Source organism: Toxorhynchites rutilus, chromosome 3 (genome assembly GCF_029784135.1).
Source record: "Toxorhynchites rutilus septentrionalis strain SRP chromosome 3, ASM2978413v1, whole genome shotgun sequence".
Classification (NCBI taxonomy): domain Eukaryota; kingdom Metazoa; phylum Arthropoda; class Insecta; order Diptera; family Culicidae; genus Toxorhynchites; species Toxorhynchites rutilus.
The window spans coordinates 183,235,261-183,261,342 of NC_073746.1; the positions used below are offsets into that span (position 1 = coordinate 183,235,261).

The window sequence follows — 26,082 nt, forward strand, 5'->3', positions numbered from 1 at the left end:
AAAAATAGTCGACAATATATAATCGAGTCCGACCTGTATGTGCTGAAGAGGAATGTGAAAATAATCGTTTTTATCGGATCTAACTTTCCCATATTTTTCCGAAAATATCGACGGAATAACATTGGAGCATAGATGATCTGGGATTCCATGGATTTTTTGTCGCATGGACAGATAAAAAATGACAGAGGAATTGCAAAAGTATGGGAAGTAAACTTGGTTGGAGATGCCTGGTGAAGGGTGCACGTCGTGGGTGAGGTACTCATGGTATGAGGACATAAAACTTGACTGAGGAGTCAGTTGGAGTAGATTTTCGAAGTTATCAATCACCAATGGATTCATTATCTTGCAACGGATGAGAAATCTGTAGGATAATTCTGTGAACCGAAAAGTAAGCGGAGGTACTCCTGCCAAGACTTCGAGAATCATCGTATGTGTCGAATGCAAACACTCCATGGCTATACGCAAGCAACGATATTGTATCCTCTCCAGCGTGAGAATATAAATCCTGGCAGCTGATCGGAAGCAAAAACTGCCATATTCTAACACTGATAATATCGTTGTTTTGTACAGCTTAATGAGGTCTCCTGGATGGGCACCCCACCATGTTCCGGTAATTGTTTGGATAAAATTGATTCTTTGCTGGCATTTCTGTTTCAAATACGCAATATGTATTCCCCAGGTACGTTTAGAGTCAAAATATACTCCAAGATATTTTGAAAATATATATAGTAAACATTATCTTTCAACCCACCTTATGACAGCCATTACCAGAATGTTTTTTTTATCCCATTTATTTATTTAAGGCTCATTAGCATTTTAGCTGTAACAGTGCCAAATTTTAATCGTGTACATGCCACATGGTTATCATATCTATAATTAGCACATTACACAGTTGCCGTTCGCCAGTATTCCTTCTATACCATTACATATGGTACATTCACACAGTAGCCATTTAGGCGTAAGAGTATTCTTTCTTTTCTTCCATTATCCAGTTAGACCACCGGACAGCGGAGACAGTTGATTGATCATTGTTGAGTTATTTATAGAACAGCAGCCCGATGTGTCTTGCAGAGCAGAGCAGTGGTATGGATGAATCGATCTTATTTCGACCGTGGATCGATCTCCGTCGCTGATGATTGTTGCGTGGACGTAGCTATTCTGTAACAACACAAAGATGGTCAATGAGGGTCCTGAGTTTTGAACTCACGATCGATCGCTTACTAAGCGAACGCGCAACCAATGTGGCTACGGAATGTTGGAATGCCTTTATGCAACCCACACCTTTGTTTACTTTTCCGTGTTCCGTGAAATCAAAACAAACATTTTTGCGCGCTGACTCAATCGGTCCGAAACACTGATATTTTCAAAAATATAGCCAGAATTGCACGTCAGATAGTTAAATAGGGAGTGGTATTGAAAACTGAACTTAAAAATCTTTTTTCGTATAGCTATGAGCATTTTAACTCACCCCATGTTTTTTTCAACCCTGAGATAAGTTGAAACCAATGAAAATCGATTATTTTCGACATTGCTGCAGATGCCGGATGTTATTTGTCGATGATTGCTGTATGAATAAATGATGATAAATTCAAAAATAAGAATCATTCATATTTCGTTCTTCAATATGTTCTACATATTTTATGAATACACAGACATGATAAAAGCCAAGTTTGCTGATTTTGCAACTAGGGGTCGTCCAAATATTACGAAACGCAGTTTGTTTACTATTTTAGACTTCCCAATGCATCCCCTCCTCCTTTCTGATTGCGTTACGTAACATTTAAATATTTGAATGAAACCATAAACCTCATTAATGGCCGTTTTGGGTGGCTCTACTATGACATGAAAGCTTCTAAATTATTCTTGATGTCATTGTTTCGTATACTAGTTCCTAATATTAAGTGTTCATTTTGCATGTATCAGACTACTCCCCCACGTCTCATCTGTTCCAAAACCGTTTTCCCAAATGTTGATATGTAATTCCTTCAAATTAGTGTTTCATAAATCAGTTGTAGATAGTGTGTGTGAATGTATGTGAAAACTGAACATTTTCAACATTGATATTTTTCTAAACATGCAGTGTGAATTCCTATTTTTTATCGGTCATACCTTGTATATGCCGCAAACAGATTTCAATACAGGTCGGACTCGATTATCCGGGATTCGATTATCCGGAGTATTTTATTTTTGAATTTCGGAAATTCTGAATAATTTGTATAATAATTTCATATTGAATAGCCCATATGGTTATCAAATGAAAGGGGTTGACTAGTAGCACACAGTTATTTATGAAAAATGTAAATCCAAGATGGCAGCCACTATAAAATGGCGGATTACATATTTTCTCAAAACCCCATTAATATGGGTATCAAATGAAAGGTCTTGACTAGTATAACACAGTTATTCATGAAAAATGAAAATCCAAAATAGCCACCAACACAAGATGGCGCCATATATAGTTTTTTCACAACCCCATCAATATGGGTATCAAATGACTTGACTTGGCTTGACTAGTATAATACAGTTATTTATGAAAAATGCAAATCTAAGATGACGGCCACTACAAAATGGCGGATTACATATGTTCTCAGAACCTCATCAATATGGATATCAAACGAAAGGGATTGACTAGTATAACATAGTTATTTATGGAAAATGCAAATTCAAAATGGCCACCACCACAAGATGGCGATGGCGACAAGATAGATATTCATCGGAATATTTTGATGATGTACTGTATTCTATTAGTCAAAGCATTTCATTTGATACCAATTTTGAGGGGATTGCAAAAAATACATAGGCGACCATTTTGTGGCGGTGGCTTTTCGAATTTATGTTGTTCATAATGTAGTGTATTCTCCATGTCAAGCCATTCAGCCATTTTTTAGCGGCGACCAATTTGAATTTTTCAAGATCATGGAATACGCATGCTCAAAAGGAACGTGTTCCTGCTACCACTTTCCGATGTCGTCCTCCATCACTTTGGTGGGACAAGGAATGTTCAAAGGTCTAGCTTGAAAAATCATCCGCTTTCAAAAAATTCAGGAAAAATGGATTAGTGGAATGGTTTCTGAAGTACCAAGCTCTAGAAGCCAAACTAAAAGGTTTGATTAAAGCAAAAAAACGTGGATATTGGCGGTAGTTCGTCAATGGTTTGTCAAGGGAGACCACTATGAGCACTCTTTGGAATACGGCTAGGAAAATGCGTGGCTGGAACCATACAAACGAAAGTGAGGAATACTCTGACCGTTGGATTTTTAACTTGCAAGGAAGGTTTGCCCCGACTCCGTTCCTGCACAAAACGTCGTACGCGACATTCCACTTCAAAGCGATTATGAGAATTTTTCGATGGTGGAATTCTCAATTGCCCATCTCTCATGTAACAATTCAGCTCCGGGGTCGGACAAGGTTAAATTCAACTTATTGAAGAATCTTCCCGACTTGGCGAAACAGCGTTTGCTGAACTTGTTCAGCAAGTTTCTGGAGCTGAATATTGTCCCGCATGACTGGAGACAAGTGAGAGTGATAGCCATACGAAAACCCAACAAGCCGGCTTGCGATCACAATTCGTATAGGCCGATTGCAATGTTATCCTGTATCCGTAAATTGTTAGAGAAATTCTACTTCGTATGGACAAGTGGGTTAAAATGAACAATTTGCTGTCAAATACGCATTTTGGCTTCCGCCGGCTTTGCTCGTAAAGAACAAATGGCTTCTATTTTTCTTGATATCAAAGGGGCATTTGATTCAGTTTCCATGGAAATTCTCTCAGAGAAGCTTCATAATCGTGGACTTTCACCAATTCTCAATAATTTCCTGTACAATTTACTGTCAGAAAAGCACATGATTTTCTCTCATGGTAGCTCGAAATGTTCTCGTTACAGTTTTATGAGCCTACCGCAAGGCTCCTGCCTAAGCCCCCTCTTGTACAGTTTTTACGTCAATGATATGGATGATTGTCTAACTAGAGACTGCACGCTGAGACAACTTGCAGACGATGGAGTTATTTCCATCACGGGTACTAATCCCGTCGTTCTGCAAAAGTCGTTGCAAGATACCCTGAACAATCTGTTCACGTGGGCCCTCAAGCTGGGTATCGAATTCTCTACGGAGAAAACTGAAATGGTCGTTTTTTCTAGGAAGAACGAACCCGCCCAATTCCAGCTTCACCTATCCGGCAAAACGATCAGGCACTCGATGTTTTTCAAATACCTTGGAGTATATTTTGACTCTAAATGTACCTGGGGAAGACACATTGCGTATTTGAAACAGAAATGCCAGCAAAGAATCAATTTTCTCCAAACAATAACCGGAACATGGTGGGGTGCCCATCCAGGAGACCTCTTTCAGTTGTACAAAACAACGATATTATCAGTGTTAGAATATGGCAGTTTTTGATTCCGATCAGATGCCAGGATTCATATTCTCAAGCTGGAGAGGATTACAGATTTCTCATCCGTTGCAAGATCATGAATCCATTGGTGATTGATAACTTCGAAAATCTACTCCAACTGACTCCTCAGTCTAGGTTTATGTCTTTATACCATGAGTTCCTTACCCATGAAGGGCATCTCCAACCAAGTTTGCTTCCCATACTTTTGCAATTGTTCTGTCATTTTTTATCTATCCATGCGACAAAAAATCCATGGAATCCAAGATCAAATATGATATGATAAGGGCTCCAATGTTATTCCGTCGATATTTGCGGAAAAATATGGGAAAGTTAGATCTGATAAAATGTTTTTTACTTACGGTTCATAAATAGAGCGGGTTCACTGGCTTCGGCATCTTCAATGAAAATTCCAGTGCCCCTTTCAAACTCAAAGATCCTTGTTCCGTGTATGTCGCTGAAGTGCGTGCGATATACTATGCTCTAGGGATCATTGAAACACTGCCCATCGACCATTTTTTTTTCAGACAGTCTCAGCTAAATAGACTCATTCCTATCAATGAGAGTTGATAAACTCTCATCTTATTTCCTAACAAGAATAATACTTATGACAGACATACAGCTGTACTTGCGTTGTACTTCGAAAATTGTATGTCTGTCACCATGTACAGCGCTAGAACCATGCAAGTAACTCGGTACAATCGCTGTACCTGTACCGACCTGTTTTACCGCTGTACATGGCTACAGTTGTACTGTGCGCAGCGCCATAGACGGTTAGTGGTGGGTAGCATGAACAAGCAGAATCAAATCACTTGATAAACGTTCTTTTCATTGACTTTCTTTTAAGTTAATAACTCAGATTGGAAACTTTTCTGTTGTGTTTGATAGTTTAGACACTAAATAAAAACCTTTTTCATTGAAATATGTGGTGGAAATTGGAAAAATATCTGATTGTCAGTTTGACATACGGTACAATGTACAACCAAAGTATGTCCACAGCAGTGGAACTCCATACAATTCACTGACTAAAAAGTGTCCAGAATATAATGAAGAATATAATTTTTTCAGGCACACTTGATTTGAGAGTGTATGGATTTCTAGCTGTCTTGACGCAAGGTCTTTAATGAAGAATGAGAAGATGGGAAGGATGTTTATAATTACATAAGTTTATTCAAATATTAATATTGCTCTTATTTAACTATTCAGTGCAATTTTATCAAAATTTGAAAGAGAAATTAAAAAAGGAATGTTTTTTTTTCAATATTTTTCTGAAATGGTTATTAAAAATCCATGATTAATATTGCTTTATTATTTACCCTCCATTATTTGTTAATTTCTCCTGCTTTTCGTTCTTTGACCTATCATTTTAACAATTCAATTTGAGAGGTTTAAAATTGCGACAAGATAAAAATTTGGTGTGAAAGAGCGATTTGTGGAAAATTAAGTCGCAAATTCTCTAAGCGTTATAATTAAAGTTTTTCTGTAGTTAATTTTTGAGTTTGTGTGAATGACAGATTAAAGTTGATTCATAAAAGAATAAGATTTCATTTGATATGACGATTTTTGAAATGGACTCAATGGTTGTAAAGTTATGACGTTTTGTAAGAAATCTTACTTACTTAATCAGCAAGAGGCCCTAGTGGCATGTGCAAACCAACATATCATATCTTTCCGTTATCCGCAAACAAGCCAAGCAGTAACTTAAAAAAAACAAACTCATAAACGACAAAAAGAGCCTTAGATTGTATATTTTTTATATATTTTTCACAGTTTTACAGTACCATTTGCTTATGGCGCTTATTGGCGTTTTTTTAGTTGGAGTGCCTTTTAATTGGCGGTTTACCAGTTGGAGCACGCGCCAATCAAAAAGCAATCATCTGTCATAATTGTATGTCAGTTTTACTATGTTGTTCCAATGCCATTTTTATCGAAGGGTCTTTGAACGTTAAACTCAAAAAATTAAGGCACAGTATAAAAGTATTTAGTTTTGCAGTTTGTTTTACAAATGTATTCGTTTGAAAATATTTATTAATATATATATATATATATATATATATATATATATATATATACATATATAAAATGAATTATATCACATTCACTATTCAAGGAAGTTAATGATATTTTCTAGCATCAATCCAAATGCAGTAATTCTAATTATTATTATGGCCGCACTAAAAGACATGAAAAACAACAAGAAAAACGCGAACTTTGAAATTTGTGAACTATTGCAGTATTACTTCAGCTATTCCATGCCAAACTGATATAGTGGTTTTCAGATTTTTCGAAAATTGGTAGCTTGTTTTCGTTATGGTAAAACATTGAACCTGTATTATTATTTTTTTTGGGTGATTCGATTTTTTCACTTTTTCCCAAAATTTTATAGTTCGGAATATTAATTTCTTCCCCTTTTTCCTATTTTCAAAAATTCATAACATTTGAACTGCTAGAGCGATTCAGATGATCGATACATCAAATTAAAGCCAAGAATTCAGAGTTGTTCGAGAAATAATAAAACGAAAAATAAATTTTGAAAAAATATAGCACTTGCGTCAAAATTATTTTTGTTTTCGTGATTAATAATTGTATCTGTTTTTCATAAATAAAAAAAAAATGTTTGCACGTGTGAAATTATTGACCTAAATAACTATGTCGATTATATGAATCGATTCAGTAGATAATAGTTATGAATTTTCAAAAAACGTCATTTTTGGAAAAAAAAAAAAGAGAAAAATGACACATTTTTGGATATGTTATCTAAAAAATCCTCATATATTTTATATTTTATAATATATATTTTTGGAAAAAAGGAGAAAACTAGATTTTTCGAACCACACTAAAATGGAATGGTATCTAATATTTAACGAAAAGAAACTAAACTACCAATTTACACGAAAATCTGAGAACCACTATGTCGGTTTGGCATGGAATCTATATATAATACTAAAAAAATAAAGTTTGGTGTCAATTTCCCCTGCAACTAAGAAACTGATTACTAGAAACTAATTGACGTTAACGTTTTATTACCTTGTAAATTCTAGATACAATACCAACAGAGGGTATTTAAAAAAATAAAAATAGCTTTTTATGGGGTGTGTTCAAAACTGAAAAAAAATATTCAGAAATCATATTTTTATGTTGTTTTTTAAGCGTACCGTCGTATCATTATTGTATCATTCAATTTATTCCGATGAGAATGCTTTAAAATATTTCAACTGATGCTCTTACCACATTTTAATTTTTTTTTATTCAATGTTCAGTTTCTATGGCGAAGCTTCATTCGTAAATTACACATTTGTCATCATTGGTGGAATACGATCATAAATGATGTTATGAATAGCACAGCAAGTTATGATTACAATACATATGGATTTATTTTAATAATGCATTATACATAAACCGATAAAAATGCATTATAATATCTATCCACAGCGTTTTAGCGTCTATATGTATATTTTATTCATTTCAGTTCGTAATTTCTATCCCATTCGCCGTGTTTATCATGATGATGCTAACATTAATAACATTATATACGAACCTCCCACCTTATATATGATGTCTCCCACCCTTTTAGAGACATCTTAACATTATGTTCAATTTTTAGAGCGTAAACTATCTGTCAATTTTTTCACTGTTTACATTTTCTTGCCACAAATCGTTGCCACTTTTCTCTCTCAAGTTCCACTTCTCTTCTCTGGTATGTCTGTCATGGTACGATGGTACCTGTACAACGCTGTACACGTACAACGCAAGTACAGCTGTATGCCTGTCCCTGGTATAAGACAAATATTGAGTGTTTTGGTCGAAAAATTATTCAAGATTACCTTAGCATGGGTTCCCTCTCATTGCTCGATTCCGGGGAATGAGAAAGCGGACTCGCTAGCTAAGGTGGGCGCTTCGAAAGGCACCCTTTCGAAAGGCAAATTGCTTATAACGAATTTTTCAACATTCCTCGTCTGCACACGCTCGTAAGTTGGCAGCGTGTGTGGAGTGAAGATGAGTTTGGTCGTTGGTTACACACGATTATCCCTAAGGTCTCGACGAGTGCATGGTTCATGGGATTGAATGTAGGTCGTGATTTCATTCGCGTGATATCTCGGCTTATGTCCAATCACTATAACCTAAACGCGCATCTCTATCGCATTGGGCTTGCAGCAAACAATCTTTGTGATTGTGTCGATGGCTACCACGACATCGAGCATATTGTCTGGTCGTGTATCCGGTTCCATGCTGCTTTCTAGAGCACTGAGAGCACAAGGCAGACAATCGGATATCCCCGTTCGGGATATCTTAGGTAGCCGTGATCCTGATCTTTTGCTTAATCTATATCTGTTCCTCAGAAACGCTGATGTCAACGTCTAATGATGTTTTCTTCGTTGTGTCCCTGTTTCATATCCCTCCTATCCTATCTATAAACTTTTACTTAGTCGCGGCAAAACATACACACACTCTTTACAGATACACGGGCCGAAGGTTGTGCAGTCCACTGATCATTCAACGAGAGCCAAAGGTTGTACCGCTCATGACAACTCTACACGAGCTGATGATTGCTCCGGCTAGTGACCATTCTATCCTGGATTCCTCGAGTCGAGAAGACGCACCACGCTAAATATGGGGTATATATATATAAATATGGGGGGCGTTGCTGATTAATGGTCAGCTGCATCCCAATAGGAATATCCCGTGTCGGGCACACGTACAGAGCATTGGAGACAGCAACATCCCAATTACTAGAACACTTGTGATACTAACCTCGAGCCGACCGCGAGTAATCGGTTACATATTACTAACATAGATAATAAGAAAAACTGTCAAAATATTGAACTCCCGGCCCCGATTCGATTCTTTGTTTTTAAGAGGCTTTAAACTTTGCAGTGCATTCGCCTCTAAGCTCCCGGCCCCGTCAGGCTAACGTCATATGAGTCTTGATAAAAATATATATTTTGGAAAAAAAATTAGCATAGAAATTACTTTGATTTTTGGGAGCAAAGTGGTCATAGGTGAATAACGACATACAATGTTCTATTTACTAAAGCTGATATACCTCATCACATTCTGCTCTTGAAGAGGTTCTTTTTGTGACGTTGACCCTGGAAAAATATGCCACTCCAACTAAACCACCGGTACGTTATGTGTTTCTTACTACGTTTTTGTATGCATGAGAAAATTTAAATTGAGACTTAAGGTGAATAGGCCAAGCTTATATCATACATGTAGCTACTATATCAAATGGGCATATTCCTTAGGGTGACCACTATGCCCCCACTTCCCCTATGTGAAAATTGAACATTTTCAAAATTGATACTTTTCTAAACATCCAGTGTGAATCCATATTTTTTTTATCGAAAATCATCTGCTATACCTTATATATGCTGCAAACAGATTTCAATATAGTGATTTAGTGATATTTTGAGATACCTTTCAAGTTGAACTTCGAAAAAATCGTTTCAACTTGGCCCGGTGTATCTTTTATTTTTCGTTGTATATGTTATCATCGGTGCTGTCTATTTTTCCAACTCTGAATTTACGCATCGTTGAAATCACTTTGAATGATTTATTACGCTGGGAAATAACAAAACGAATGGGGAATTATTGGGCAATTAGTCACAAGAGACTTGGATTCGTGTATAGAAAGCAAACTCGAACAGTTAGCATGATTACAGAGTGCGTTCAGCTTTATTTTCTCATTTATTCATTGATTTCTTGTTATACTTATACAAATGGTCAGATTCAGAGACAATAATCTGATTTATACATCATGGCTAAATACTACTTTGGATTCATTTCACGAGAGAGAAAACCTTCAGCAAGACATATTTGGTTATATCTTGTCACTGTTTACGATTTGCATTGTTATTTCGAAGGAGATGAAGATATCTGTTTTCTTTGATTTGGTGTTACCGATAAACCACCTTTCACCGACTCGGTTTATTGGCTCACCTACTATCCTTACACAATACACTTACCGGCTAAAACTTCCACTAGATTGTTAAATAAAATCAATACTACAAAACAAAAAGAAATCACAGAGTGCAAATGTTCTCTTATTGCTTAATTATTATAAAAATACTGGAAACATCTAGACAATGCAATTACTTTTTCGTTTTCTCGAAAATATTGAGCCTTAACAAGCAGCAATAGCATGTTTTATGTATGCAGAAACGGTTGCTGATTTAATTCGTCTCAGGATATTGCCTTCAAAGAGAACATTTCATAAACTGACTTACATTAAATACTAGATGTCGAATATTTCTCGAAAATATACAAAAGCTTCAAACGAATGGCATTTTCAAATGATGCAAAAATGACTGTGAGTGTGAATATTTATTCTAATCGCAAATGGCATATCTTACATCGATCAATTTCGCTTCACGCTTATGCAGTTGGTTGATTTTTTAGCATGGTGATGGTGATTTGATGGGCGGCACAAATAATTGTCTATCGTTGTTCGTCTTCAGTTGCAAATGTATTCGTCTTTCCGAACACTACAAGTGTCACACTTCACCGAGCAGCACCAAACAAACTTGCAGTTGCATTTCTCCTCGACATTCCGGATTCGGGTTTGGTATCCACGGCCACAGCACAGCAGCCGGCAACCTTCAATGTCGTAGGAGGTCCGATTGCAGAAGCGTCCTCTAGTGCCGAATATTCCGAGGCTGGAATAAGAAAAGAAACAAGTCAAAAAAATAGGATTTTAGTTTTTTTATCCCATTTTGTTCTCGAGTCGTGAATTTTCAAACGACTGACAGGGCTCATGCCTATGCTAGGTATGAACAGTTCTTCCGGTGACTGTGATACTTTTGTAGTCGACGATTTCTTGTTCAAACATAGTAAGAAAACATACACAGTTTTAAATACTCCATATCAAAAACGGTATTAACAATTAGTTTTTGAATTGGGTAAATCCGCAGATTCTAATAATGTACCATGGATAATTCTGTATATAAGATTCTATTAGTTTTTGAACAGTGCATCACTTACCTTTCGTTTTCTTCGCAGTAATCGGGTGAATCGGATATGTATACCAGATCAGATTTGTTCACTTTCTTGTACTGGGAGTCCTTTCTTTTCAGCTTCTTAATGACACCTTTGTTCTCAACCGGCTGCAATTCATCAGATATAAATACAAAAAAAAAGGTTACAATCTGTGCGCGATGAAGTCGGTTCCCTTACTTTGACTAGAGCTGCGGCATCAAACATCGATCCCAATGTGTCTGCCATCGATTTCATTGGCGGTAAGCGTCGCCAGCAGACGCGAGTGGTGCACGATCCGGACATTCCGTGACATTTGCACACTTTCTGCATCTTAGCACGTAGGGTCTGAAACAGTCAGAAATCATTTAAGTACGCTTCATTCTAGAGAGCCGTGGAATAAGTAACAAAAAAGGTAACAAAATCATCGTAAACTTACTTACTCTTCGAGCAGCCTCGTTATTGTGCAGACTCATCAGACCTAAGCTTGTGGTACGATCCTCCGGCGGGTCGATAAACTGGCGCGATTGTTTGATACCGTAATTGACATCTTCAGAGCATCCGCCCCAGGTCCATTTGCTGTGCTTTTTGCGTTGTATGTGGTCACATGTGCACATAGTTAGTTCACCTTTGGTGCAATACCTGGTGATAGTCCAAGCGAGGGAAGCCGAGTTGATTGCACTCAAATATGCTGTTTCGCGGTTCCCTAAAGAGGGCGAATTTTTTTTTAACAGACTGAAATAGCCGGAAGCCGAGATCTAGAACTTACCTTTATCGTCAAGATTGCCGTATAATATTTCCGTTCCGTCCTTGACGGAACAATTCCATCTGCTGTTTTGAAAATAGCTTTGACACTCATATTTGGCAATGTTCGCTGCGTTCACAATAACCTGAAGACACGTAGGAGAACAAATTTTAGTTTACATTTTTTCTTGATGTCGTTTGATGTGGTATTTTTGTTATGTATAGTGAGTATAACTGCGTGTTCTTTTTTATAAATTGTTTGAGTTCGAAACAAATAATCATCTAACACAGAAATTCTTTTTGTTTTGAGCAAGAGACCCCTTTTCCAGAATGGAGTGATACCTCAGATTGCAGAAGTTGAATTTCTTTAAAAATTCTATCTCTAGTTTTCTTGCAATACATTCATACAAAACTCTTAACAAAGTTTAAAACATTGCTGTTGGTTGAGTGAGCAAACTTGACATCATTTTCTCATCAAAATTCAACAAAATAAATAGACATAAAATTCAGCCAATATCGAGTGTAATAAATAATTATTATAACAAATTACTTACGAATTCTTATGTAGATAACTAAATTTTGGAGGTTAATCAGGAATAAGGAATAAGGAATTTTTCAGTAATGTTCCACAATGCAGAATACTGAGTTGCAATGTTGCGTTGGAACCAAAACTTCTGATAGTTTTGACTGATTTTCTGCTTAAGCTCTTCATCTGTGCTGATGGTAATCAACTCTTCTTGCATTATCACATTGGTTTTTACCACACCCAACCTATAGTCGCCAGAAAACATTAAATCTTCGGTAGAAAAAAAATGCTTTGCGTCAAATGGACAAATAAAATCATCTGTCTCAAACGCTTTAAAATGTTTGTATGTATGGGAACAGACATCTCTTTCTTTCTTCTTTTTTTCATTTCATTTTCTGGATTGCACCAAAGAAAAAGTCCAAACGATTTCAGCGGGGATCGAACCAAGGCCGGCTTGAATGAAAGGCTGTTTTACACGACCACGCTATCCACAGAGCTACTGGTGCTGTTGCGTAAAAGCATGATAATATTACACCTCATTATGAAATGAAGTTCAGAAGTGTTTTCTAAAAGTAAAAAGGAGATCATAAAGAAGAACTATATCCATCTCGGTCTGGGCCGTGTACCTGGCAGATTATACGAAAATGCTCTTGTTTCGCTCGCTCATAAAGGGTGTGTCACATCAAATTGCATCACGGAAAAAACGCTGTAGAAATTTATTTTTTAGGAATTATATCTTCAGCTTTCGCTCATAATCAGATACGAGTGTATAGATCACCATGCTTCACTGTCAATTTTTCGTAAATTTGGAAAAATGTCGTCGAACGAAAAAGAGCGTCGTGAATTAATCCTGCGCACTCATTTCGAGAATCCGGAATTGTCACATCGGGACATCAGTTAGATGCTGGGAATCGTCCAATCCACGGTCAGCAGAGTACTAAAACGATACTTCGAGAACCTAACCATCGACCGGAAGGTGTAGAACGGCAAAAATGGATGCTCCGTCAGTGAAAAAGATCGTAGTTAAGTAGTTAAGCAGTTTAGACGTGATCCGAGAAGTTCGGTCCGGGATGTCGCCAATAAGCTGAATTTGTCAAGTTCACTCGTCCAGCGGCCCAAGCAGCGGGAGGGCCTGCGTACATACAAGGTTCAGAAGGCTCCTAACCGCGACGAAAGGCAAAACATGGTGGGGAAGACGCGAGCCCGGAAGCTTTACACCGAAATGCTGACGAAGCCGCATTGCCTGGTAATGGACGACGAAACCTACGCCAAAGCGGACTTTCGTCAGCTGCCGGGCCTGTTGTTCTTCTCCGCAGAGGACAAATTCAGCGTTCCGGAGGAGATTCGCAAGCAGAAACTATCCAAGTTTGCCAAAAAGTACATGGTGTGGCAAGCGATCTGCTCTTACGGAAAGCGGAGCGCCCCCTTCGTGATGACCGGCACGGTAAACGGGCAACGCGCCGGAGCTTCGCCCAATAGAGAAATATTGGGCGATTATGAAGCAGGCCCTCCGGAAGAACCCAAAAGTTGTCAAATCGGAGGCGGACTTCAAGAGAAAATGGATTTCTCTTCAAAAAAAAAACTACAACCTGACGTTGTACAGAACCTTATGGACGGGGTAAAGAGGAAGGTGCGAGCATACGGACTTGGGCTCGAAGTATGAATAAAAGGAAAATGCCAAAAGTTGTTTAATAGTTTTTATTTTACTGTCTAAAATTTTCAAAAGGATTGGTCTACTGGGCGAATTTCTACAGCGTTTTTTCCGTGATGCAATTTGATGTGACACACCCTTTATTAATCTTATATTACTATACCATATATACAGCCATTCCATGTCAAACCGATATAGTGATTCTCAGATTTCCATGAAAAGTGGTAGTTTTGTTCTTTATCGCAAAATATTAGTCCCGTATTTTTTTTCATTTTTCCATTAGGGTGCCCATTTCCTTTTAGGGTGGTCCGAAAATTCAATTTTTCCACTTTTTCCCAAAAATAACTTTTCACAAAAATTCATAACTTTTGAACCACCGATTCAAAACCGATTTAGATATCAAATTGAAGCCAATGAACTATCCTTAAAAATATTGAACTTGTAAAAACAATGAATTTATTTTTCATAATTATTGATTGTATTCGTTTTTTATTGTTTTCATGGCAGTAATAAGAATTAATTTTGGGTGCATGGTTATGATATTGTACTGATTTATTATCTACTAGCTGACCCTGGAAACTTTCTCTCGCCCAAAATAGTTTTTTTTTATTAATACTTTCAAACATTCACGTTTTCTTACTAAGCGAACGTATTCATTGATTAACCCATGAAAAAATCTTTTTACTATAAAGTTCCTGGTACTTCTACCAGAACACGTCATTATAATATAAAATTGTTTTCAGACCCAATTCTCGTTCAAGATTTTTCAATCACTTGCAAATAACATGTTTCTCCCTTTCATGGAATACATGTTTGATACAGGAAATGTAATAAAATGATGATATCTTAAATTGGACGATTCCTTCATCGAGTTTCACCCTTACACTTTTGTTTGATTAGTTTTCGAGTTATGCAGAAAGTTGTTGACCACAATGAAAACATTTTTTGTCCCCTAGAACTTCAACATGCCAAATTTGGTTCCATGCATAACTCGAGAACTAAGCAAACAGTTCTCGAGTTATGCAGAAATGTGTGTTTCATCTGTATGACCTTATCCTCGTTAAATGGGAGCTTCGCCACCCTATAACTTTACCCTCAGAATAAATTTTATAGCGCAAAAATAAACTCATAAAACATGCGCTTCGTTGGCGTTAATACGTAGGTACCGTAGCATTTTTAAATTTCCTCAATCTGTTTATGATCATTATTAACATTACGCTTTTGTTTTACATTCTGTGTGATTCTTACTAACTCTGACTTTCGTTATGCATGTCTACATAATTTTTGGAAGCTAGAATTGCGCGCATAGTTTTTGTTCCTGTTCTATTTCTTAGATTTGTTTTGTTCAAATTGTATTCCGAAAACAATCGTTCAACGATTGCTGAGTAATGCGGCAAAATCAGTAATATTGGAATAATATTTTTCAACCTAGGATAAGCAAAATGATTGTCATTCCTTTTTAGTGACAAAATTTTACCCCAAAAGAAAGAAGCATCATTGCGTTCGTTTACAGTGAAGTCAGTAAAATCCAGGTTTCGGATCTTCTCAAACTCGTTATCAATATCCTGAATTTTTCGATTTCGATCGCAAATATTCGGAAAAAAAAACTTTGTAGAAGGAGAACAATTGACATATGCTTCCTTTTTATGACATTAGTTGGATCTATATTCGTCATGTTGAGAATCAAAGGATCATTGAAATAAAATGCAAGATTTTACATGCGACCAAATATTCAATGATCAACAATTCAATCGCGGCACCTACATAAACGTTATCCAAACTGACATAATTTTTCTGATCGAACTGCACGTTGTTCAGATTGATTATATTTTTCATATCTGTCTCAAAAAAGTTATCCAAAAGTGTTCTGAACAATCTTGAAATGCTCGAATGCAAAATAAATAGCTTCGAACTTCAGTGGAGGCGATCTGGCGAGGCGGTAACATTCATACCTCTCACGCTAAGGGTCACGAGTTCAATTCTCACTCTCGACATTCTTCCGAAATGGAAGGTAGAAGTGACGAACCAGCCAAATGTGTTGAAAGTCACTATAATACAGAAATAAAAAAAAAGCTCCGAACTTCCGCTTTGAAATATTCTGGTAATATTGTTCACCATGCTTAGAGTATGAGATGAGAAGGTTGAATAAATGATCGTTGTAGGATTATTTAAACCGAAATCCTCCGCGTGACTGACAGATGCAGCATTTTCAACGTTTTCAACTCTAAGAGAGTTTGAATTTCAGAAAACTTACTGCATCGTAAAGGACTACAGCTAAGATAGGAGTAGCTATCCTTACCAAGGATGGAAAACAAGGGAGCATGATGTGATTTACGATTAATCGCAAACTGCACAGATCGTAATCTGTGCAAACTGCGACTAACTATTAATCCTCACCCATCATAACCAAATGATTTTCTCTTGGTAACTCTGAGTTGACCAAAGCATTGCTAGACTGAAACTAGTTCGAATAATTGAGTTACTCTCCTTCCTCGTTTTGCTTTCAACTCCTAACAAGAATTTGCTCCATGGGAATGAGTGTCTCTATGACGTACGATTCTCGCTCTCTCATCCGGGCGTTCAATTTTCCTTTCCGAGCGCGTTTACTTCGATGAAACTGGGTAAAATAAAAAAAATGCGCTACAGCAGATAGGACGACTTTAATGTTTCATGTTTCACGGAGGATTTCTCAGATGGTGTTTAAATTAATCAAGAGACTACAAACAATAATCCCTCTCAAATCACTAATTTTATGAGTTAATGTAAATGCGTTATTGGCCAAGGCTTTTACGACATCGAACACGTGGTCTTGCGAGATATATTTTTCCGCCTGCCCAAATACAGACCACTTTTTTCGGGGCCGAGTAAACTGGTGTCTAGAAAAGACCTTGATTACCTTGAATTAATAAAAAAACATAAATTAGCGCAAATATGTCAACATGTGTTTTTTTGTTTAAGCACGTAAATATTTGCTCATAATTTTTTTGGATTGTGGCACTCTACATAATTTGTATGCAGATAGACTATCCACAGTTTGTGGGGGAATGGAATACTCATACAACTCAAATGGATAATGATTATCTGCTATCACAAAGCTGAATATTTTTTGACGTTTTGTTTTACTATTGATTCATTCAAAAAAAAAAAAGCTTTATTTTTAAATGTTTTCTTATCCTGAGACTGGCTCACCATATTGCACTGCTACTAAAACCGTAGGCTAACTTCAAGGATATTTTTTATTCATTTTCGGCGAATAATCAATAGAGTGCCGTGTTATGAAACATCAGAATAATAGCAAAAACAATATTACGATCATAAGGTGTTGGACAGGTTATTCCAGACGACATTGGAATATATTCCATCTGATCATCTTTAGAAAGGTTAATGACCTTCAAAGGATAAATTTATCTTGGGCACATTGAATTGATGTTCATGACTTCCAGTCGGACGTTTATTCGCTCTGATAATAATTGTGTGGTCCTCACTAAGCATATATTCCAACGCCGTCAGTTCACTGAAATTATTCGCATACCGTTTGATGATAAGGTAAGATGTTGATAATCATTTGCTGCGATACCTATTGTTCCAACAGTATTCATTCGACAATATGAAGACTGAATACCTGAAATTAACCAGATTCTACCATGCAAATCTGCGGTCAAAGCAGTATGTACACTTGAAAGATGCAACAAGTTTGAAGGGATATAAAAAAACATTAGTCGTTCGACAAACCTACTGCCACATATGTCGGAAGTCCACGATACATGAATATCATACGTCCATACTATTTCATTACATTTATTCGCAACGAAAAACGTAACCACACAGAATTGAATTAATCAAATATGTGATCCGTTTTATCTGCAAAATAAAAAAGGGTCTGAAATTCAATCGAATTCGAAAGGTGTTTCGTGAAGTCACTAATTGAATTACTGTTGGAAAAATTATTTGGAGAGAAATGTGAATGTTCAGAATTATTGGAATCTAAAAACGATTTTGGGCGGGATGAGATTCGCCCAAATCTGCTGGTAATAAAATTAATCAATTGCATCCATTACCCGTCTGCTGTTTATCGGGCGGGAGACGACAGCAAAATAAAATCGACACGAGACTGAGTCAGCCACTCACTGCGGACAGTGCAATAGAGAATTAAAAATCCCTCGATGAGTGTCGTAAGATTTCAGTTGATCGTCTCTTGTTACACTTTCCGATCAAGAACTCATCATCCGCTCTATGGAATGGGATTAATCGTTTGTGGCTTGCACTCACGATAAAACCTGAGTAGTAGAAGTAATGCTTCGAGAGTGCAAGCAGTTGGGATTCCGCTCTCATATTTCTTTTTTGAGATCTTGGTAGCTCACCGTTCCAAGTATTCTCTCTGTGTACATATGAAGAATAAAAGAGCCTCGCCTGCTGGGGGTGATTTAAAAACATCCGACTAGAGGGATATACTTATTCATTGATCGTTGAATGTGATTTTTTACCATCCCTGATCCTTACACAGCTGCTCAATTATATCAGGCATGTGTTTACATGCATATATTGCAAACAGAACCATACTATGGCAAACACATTTTAGTGTGCACGAACTTGGGCAGTACTTTTCTAGATACGCTCTTTATGACTTCTCGGTACCGGTCATGTTATTAGCCCCTTCGGCAGAATATCCTACAAGAATATCCTGCTTGTATGGTATTCCGTCTCTATTATAACAGGCAACCACAGTCTCGTAAAACGTTTCTGAGTCAGTTTCGATAACCTCAATCAAGTCTTGGAAGCAGTCTTAACAATTGGGAGTAAAAAACTTGAAAATGTCGAAAAAATAAAAAAAGATGAATAAAACTGTGAAAATTTTTAAAAAGATGGAGATTTTTGGCCGTTGGCTGTTTCGCTGGCATGCTCAAAAAAACTGGCAATATACGGGAAAAACTGGAAGGTTGGCAACTCTGAATGTAAGGCACCTTGGTTCCGATGTTCTCTAACTCCACATGTTGGTGGGAGCAAAAGTTCTCCTCAACTTGCGTGTATTTGCAATGCTAATTTCCGCAGGCATCTTGAGTTTGATGGCTGTGTTGGGGAAACCGTAAACCGGGCCAATCAAAACGGGGCAATTAGGGCGTCGTTACAACAAATTTGTAAGTTTCCGAATTGGTGAAATACTGAGTTCCAGTAAACCAAACGAATGGGAGTGGGTACCTTCCAAACTGAATACAGCAGACGCCGCAACGAAGTGGGAGAACAGATCCGAAATTAAATCTGACGATGGTTCCTAGGGTCCAGTTTCCTGCGGTTATATGAAAAATACAACAGACAACATTTGCCCTAATGTTAGATTCTTAAGTACTATTATCTTAATCTATTTCTACAAAGCCTACTGAAACTATTACATTAGAAGTATCACATTATGTGAGAGCAACGACACACAATTTTTTGAGAGACGAACGAGAGAGATGACAGTCAAAACAGGAGCTACAACGGTTAAACACACATGCTAGTTACAGGTTCGTGGTATCCGTAATTTGCGAACACATCATTAGAGGCGTCGGGACAGGCTCCCTCCTTTGTGTCATTGTATACGAACAATGCTTCAATTTATATTCTAGTGAGTATGTATTGGCGAATACCATACACTGCATGATTTTCACATGTGCGTGTGTGTGTGTGTGTGCAAGCGCTGAGCTTAAACGAATGTTTTTGTATTTTTCAAGTGTCAAGTTTCTATAAGACCAGTTACATTTTCCGTTGTTTTAGTTGTTTTGATCTGAAAAATCTGGTAAACTCCGAAAGAAAAAGTGCTCACGGAGAGAGAAGAAAGACAAATTGATGTATTTCACCAAGAAAATGTAAGCATCAGAGAAATTGCTCGTCGGATTGGATGATCTCATTTAGTAGTACTTAAAAATGCAAATCCAAGATGGCCGCCACCACAAGATGGCGCCATATATATTTTTTCACAACCCCATCAGTATGGGTATCAAATGAAAGGGCTTGACTAGTAGAACACAGTTATTTATAGAAAATTCAAATCTAAGATGGCGGCCACAACAAAATGGTGGATTACATATTTTCTCAGAACCCCATCAATATGAATATCAAATGAAAGGGCTTGACTAGTAGAATACATTTATTTGTGGAAAATGCAAATCCAAGATGGACGCCAGCACAAGATGGCGCCATATATATTTTTTCACAACCCCATCAATATGGGTATCAAATGAAAGAGCTCGACTAGTAAAACACAGTTATTTATGACAAATGCAAATCCAAGATGGACGCCACCACAAGATGGTGCCATATTTTTTCCCCAACCCCTTCAATATGGGTATCAAATGAAAGGGCTTGACTAGTAGAACACAGTAGATCATGAAAAATACAAATCCAACATGGCCGCAGTTCCCAAATAACTGATTACTTTTTAATGGTTTTATTCAGCTTGCCCTGTTTGTATGTATGTTTGAGTGTTCGTAGGATTGCCCCACATTAATTGAAATTTGACCCCGTTTCTGATCACTGATTGAACTGAAATTTGGAACATACCTTTAATTCTATTGCCATTATAAAACTGCGCATTCCATGATCTTGAAAAATTCAATTTGGCCGCCGCTAAAAAATGGCTGAATGGCTTGACTTGGAGAATACACTACATTATCAACAACACAAACATGAATGAAGGAACGGATGTGATAATTACTAACTTTTACTTGTCTAATTATTTTCTAGCTTTTAGTACATTAATCCGTATAACCTCAAAAGCGGGTTTATTTATTTTATTTTCTAGTTTCTAGTAAATTATCTGTACCACTAGCATACTACAATGGTATCTCTACAATAAACTCGGTAATATACAGACTCGATTATATGTGATTCGATTATATACAATTTTGGACTCGATTATGTACAGTTTGGAAAAAATATTTTTTTTATATTTCGAATATGACTTATTTCAAGAAGAAATGTAACCTTTCAACGTTAAGGTGAAATTTGAGTGGCTATTACATGTACAGTGGGATAAATAGTGATAGTGATTTTTGGAGATTTTGCTTGATTTTTTACCAGGAATTCTTTAAATCGATATTGCAGCCAAATTAAGAAAGATAGAATTTGGGTGTCAAAGAACAAATTGTAGAGCGGTTTGATAGCTTCTATTTAATTGATAGGAACAATCCAATTAGTACAATTTTTAGGATAGAAGTAATAATAACACATTAAAAATTATTAATTTCACTTCCAAAATGTTATCAAAACTGTCTTCCGTTGCGTACTTTTTAATGTAGAGCCAGCTTGAGGCAACAGAGTCCGAAACAGAAAAAAAGTCATCACTCTGTCATTGTTGAAATTCGAACATATGCGTAGAAGGATTTTTTTCATCAAATATGATCGCCTATCACCTCCTGAGAGAATCTGGATAAATTTATTTTTTTCATGTGAGAAATGTGTTTTCTGACTTTAAGGGGATGAATAAAAAATCAAATTCCTCTTTTATATTCAAAAAACAAAAAGTACATGCAAAAAAACGAATAAAAAAATTTTTTTTTGACTCGATTATCCGGAGAATTCGATTATCCGGAGTGAAAATAAAATCAATACTCCGGATAATCGAGTCCGACCTGTATTTCAATTTAAATGTTACTCGGGTGACATCTTGTCATGGTTTGGTTAAAAATCCTCACATAAAGAGGGCTTAAAAGGTTAAAGCTCCTCATCTTACACCATCACACATCGGAAGACGTTTGAGTTTTGCCAAAGCTCACATGAACCGACAGTGGGGCATGGTATGTTGTGACAAAGAATGTTTCTAAAAGAATACATTTTGTTCTATACCATAAGGAAAAGTTCTTTAATGTATAGGTTATCTTCACTGACGAAAAAAAGTTCAATTTGGATGGTCCTGATGGTTTCAACGGGTACTGGCGGGATTTACAGAAGAAGAAACAGTATTTTTCAATCAGGAAATTTGGTGGAGGCTCATGCATGGTTTGGCCGGGGTTCTGTGCAACTGAAGCGCCCCTAGTCATCAAACATTCTGTAAAGGTGCTTGGAAGTTACTTTTTTTTACATTTTTATATTTTCTGAAGCGCGAGCTAATTTTGATCCTTCCAGTACATCCACCTCGTCGATCTCATATTACAGTTTTGTTCGTCAGCCAGTGTCGCTGACCAGGTTTAATTATTTTTACTGACACTAACTTCAGTATCGCGAATAAAAAAAATAAGCTCGGGTTTCCATGTGGCTCGTGGCCGGCCAGTTCAATATCCGACTTAAATTCCACGTAACCAAATTGATGTTTACGATTATAGATAGCCAATTCGATTGCAATTGGTTAATTTTTTTCCCTTCTCTGAAAGCGACTCCAAGCACCTCCCGTAGGAATTTGAATTTAGAATGAGCTAGTAGGATTAAGTATGTATAGTGTTAGGGCCATTTTATATTGAGTTGATATAAAAATAGTGAGTCGGGAGTAACACGTTAACAGGATCGGTCGTGTTTTACTTGTACGGAAAAAAAGAAAATCCAGTTGCCCACTAGGCAACGCTACACAACCGGAAAGCTTAAGATAGCTTTCATATCATTCAAGGATTACATATACATGTTCTGGAATCCCCTACCGTACCGTTTTTGCGTGGATATCGTCACAAAAAATTCACATTCCAGCAAAACAATGCTACTATTTATACCAGCAAGGAAACTAAGCAATGTATTAAGGACCAAAAATTTATTTTTTTGGACTGGCCGGCTCGCTCTCCCGACTTGAATCCTGTTGAAAATCTTGGGGGAATCCTTGTACGCCGAATCTACATTGAGGGAAAACGGACACCACGATTGAGGAGCTCAAGGTCGCATTTTCGAAAACATGAAAAATTATAGAGAATTCCGTTTAGCAGGATTTGGTAAAAAGTATTCCAACACGAATTTTACAGGTTATTAGCCGAAATGGCAAGGTTGCCAATAATTGACATGTAAATCAGTCGATCGTTTTGAATTTTTCATTGATGATACTTATGAATTTTGAAATGGTCTGGACAGCTGAAATTATCATATTTAAGCACAATAAATAAACAAACAACTCTTTTGAACGAAATTGTCGTTAAATCTACTTTATTCTAAGCATACAACAATGTATGAATGTATCTTGTTGAAATTATAACTGTTTGTGTTGCAACGAAATAGAATCAGGATAGTCTTATAGAAGTTGGTCAGAATGTAGAAGTTGGCTATTTGGTACTGGGCGTGAACGGAACAGGAAGGAACCAATGGATACGTGAATGTATGGAGCAGGTTTTCCCAGGGCGTGATGGGAGAATTCGGCAGGCAATGATTCGAACCTTCTACGGACACCGGTGGTTAAGCTAGTTAGTTAGTAAACCCAATCAAGAGTCTACAGGAGATCAGGCCATTACATGGGATTATGGGCAGGCCACAAAAACCAAAGTTAAATTGGAAAACAAAACGTCGAATCGAAGACAAAAAACAGAAAAGACTTTTACAATGATAAAAAATTCTGATCAAAAGAAGAATTGTATAAAAAGTTCCCTATCATCTATATAATTTAAAGTGAAATCATAAATTCAAAAATTCCTGAATTACGTGAGTCAAATTGAATTCATCATAGAATTTCAAAATAATATATAAAAATTAAAACTAATTGGACGTCCTGATAGGATCTTTCCTTTGTATAAGCTTCACCAAAATTGTAAGTTACATAGGATTAAATCCCACACAAATTCTAATAAAATGCTTTGCAGCAAAAAGTCAACCACAACCAGATCATGTTCTCTTTTTTTGACTTGGTGCAATCTAACTAAAGTAGCGAGCGCAACCAACATCAAAAGTACTACCCCTTAATAAGTGATTCGCCCATTTTTCTTAGCAGAAACGTTAAAACATACATAAAAGAGAACAAACCAGCACGAGATCGAATTTTCAGCAAGCTTGTGAGATTATCAGTATAAAAATTGGATTCTGTATTTGTATTTAGTTTGATTGGATTTGCTCATGAATAAGGAGAACCAGTTTCCTGTTTTTGTTATATGAATTTATTAAGTTATAAGAAAAGGAGCTTTTATCGAAGAATCTGAAAAATAAATCCATCGATATGTTTTACGGATGGATGTCATCCAATTTTCGGCCAAATGTATTAAGACATCGAATAAGTTGAAACAGTACAAGTTATAAAACAATTTTCGTAAAAAAGTGATTCTGCATTTTCCTACCTTCAACAGTTCCGGATTATTGTAGCAGATTTCCCTTTGGTGCTGGGTGAAATAAGTGTTCTCGTTGCATATATCGTAGCTGCGGTTATCCCGGTGAAAGTGCTTAACATCTAGCGACAGATCGGCCACCCGCCACCACTTGCCGTTCGTAAATCCATTGAAGTACACGAGCAGAATCAGCAGCAGCTGAATCGACTTTCGTTGCACTGCATTGCCGCTGAATTGACCGCTGGCGGTCTCACGTACCGCTGGCCACGCGTGGAACACAGAGCAAATGTTCAACAGTCGGAAGCAAAAGAATCTCTTATGCTTCACCATTTTCCACTCGTGTGCTATTCATCGGATATTAATGATATGCCATTTCAACGGACCAAAAAATCTGCAAAAAAAAGTAGAAAGTGGAGAGTATTAGGTGGAGAGTAGAACTTCATTAAATGTGGTATGAGCTTCGTTCAATCGGGAACTTTTTGTATACGCGAAAATAGGATGATTATAACAAATGCCAAATTACTGGATGATTTCATATGAACATGAAACATGATACATTTATTGGGGAAACTCTAGTTATTAATGTAAAGTATCTTTGTGCTGCTCGAAAGATCACTTAGTTTTGTCGTGTACATGTTGATAATATGGTTTGTTTTAATAAGCTGGAACCAATTCCGTTCGGCATTATATGAGAATGAGAATTGCCGAACTAAAGGGTTATGTTAAAATCTCGTTATTAGTCCTGAAACATCGCTCGCGTGTATGATACCCGTAACAGTTGATTGACCATGTCTTCAATCGCATAGTGACTAAATTGTGTTCCTGGATGATGTCTCTGGTGTAAACACGTACGCGTACATGGCAAAGATTATTTTATTTACGTTATTCTTCAAAAATCGTGTAAAATTATCGGAGTATCAATGTTAGTTTTCAATTGAAATAATAAAGATATGAAGAAACATGATTTTAAGTTTGAAAAATTGGACTTCATTCATTTGCTATCATCATTTCAATATGTCTTTTCACAGTTCAAAACGTGTCAATGAGATTGAAGAGTTGTTTTTATTCTCATATATTAGTATAACTCAATAAATCCTCAACTCAACCCGTGAGATGGATTACCCTGTACATTCACAAAAAAATTCATCACCATTAAATGTGGTGCTGAAACACTTACAATCAACCGTAATCTTATCGTATGTTTTCCGTACGTCCGACCTATAATTGTGGAGGCTTCATTTTGTTTCCCCGAATTTATGATCCCAAAGAATGTCAAGCACGCACAAAAAGATTGTAAACCTAACAAGTATGGTATCTTCTCTGAACAAAACCCACATTGCATGATGGCTGATTTGTGCCTCGAGGCAAGGAACGAACAACATCCCCTCTCTCCGTTGGATGTGCATAGAGCAAAAAAACGGCGGGCAGATATGTGTTGTATATCATATATTTCACTAGAAATGAAATATCAGATTTCAGCAAAATCAATGGCATTCTGTAACAAGAAAATGAGATGGGGAAGCGAATGCTTCTGCGGACGGTTATTTTATGATGAATGTAGCATAAGCAGCATAATATGCTGGCAGAATGAATGAAGGAG

General features: G+C 36.8%; 1 protein-coding gene across 7 annotated transcripts in view; it reads right to left on the reverse strand.

Moving 5' to 3' along the window:
- Positions 1-9,914: 9,914 nt before the first annotated feature.
- LOC129778619 (protein Wnt-1-like) overlaps positions 9,915-26,082 on the reverse strand; it is an 89,724-nt gene continuing 73,556 nt past the window's right edge. For all 7 annotated transcript variants that reach the window (XM_055785640.1, XM_055785635.1, XM_055785638.1 and 4 more), the window contains 6 exons: positions 24,495-24,873; positions 12,132-12,252; positions 11,806-12,068; positions 11,564-11,710; positions 11,372-11,493; positions 9,915-11,046 (listed from right to left, as the gene is read on the reverse strand). In XM_055785640.1, coding sequence (XP_055641615.1) covers positions 10,845-11,046; positions 11,372-11,493; positions 11,564-11,710; positions 11,806-12,068; positions 12,132-12,252; positions 24,495-24,812 — 1,173 coding nt within the window. In that variant the 5' untranslated portion in view covers positions 24,813-24,873 and the 3' untranslated portion in view covers positions 9,915-10,844. The remainder of the gene's footprint in view (positions 11,047-11,371; positions 11,494-11,563; positions 11,711-11,805; positions 12,069-12,131; positions 12,253-24,494; positions 24,874-26,082) is intronic.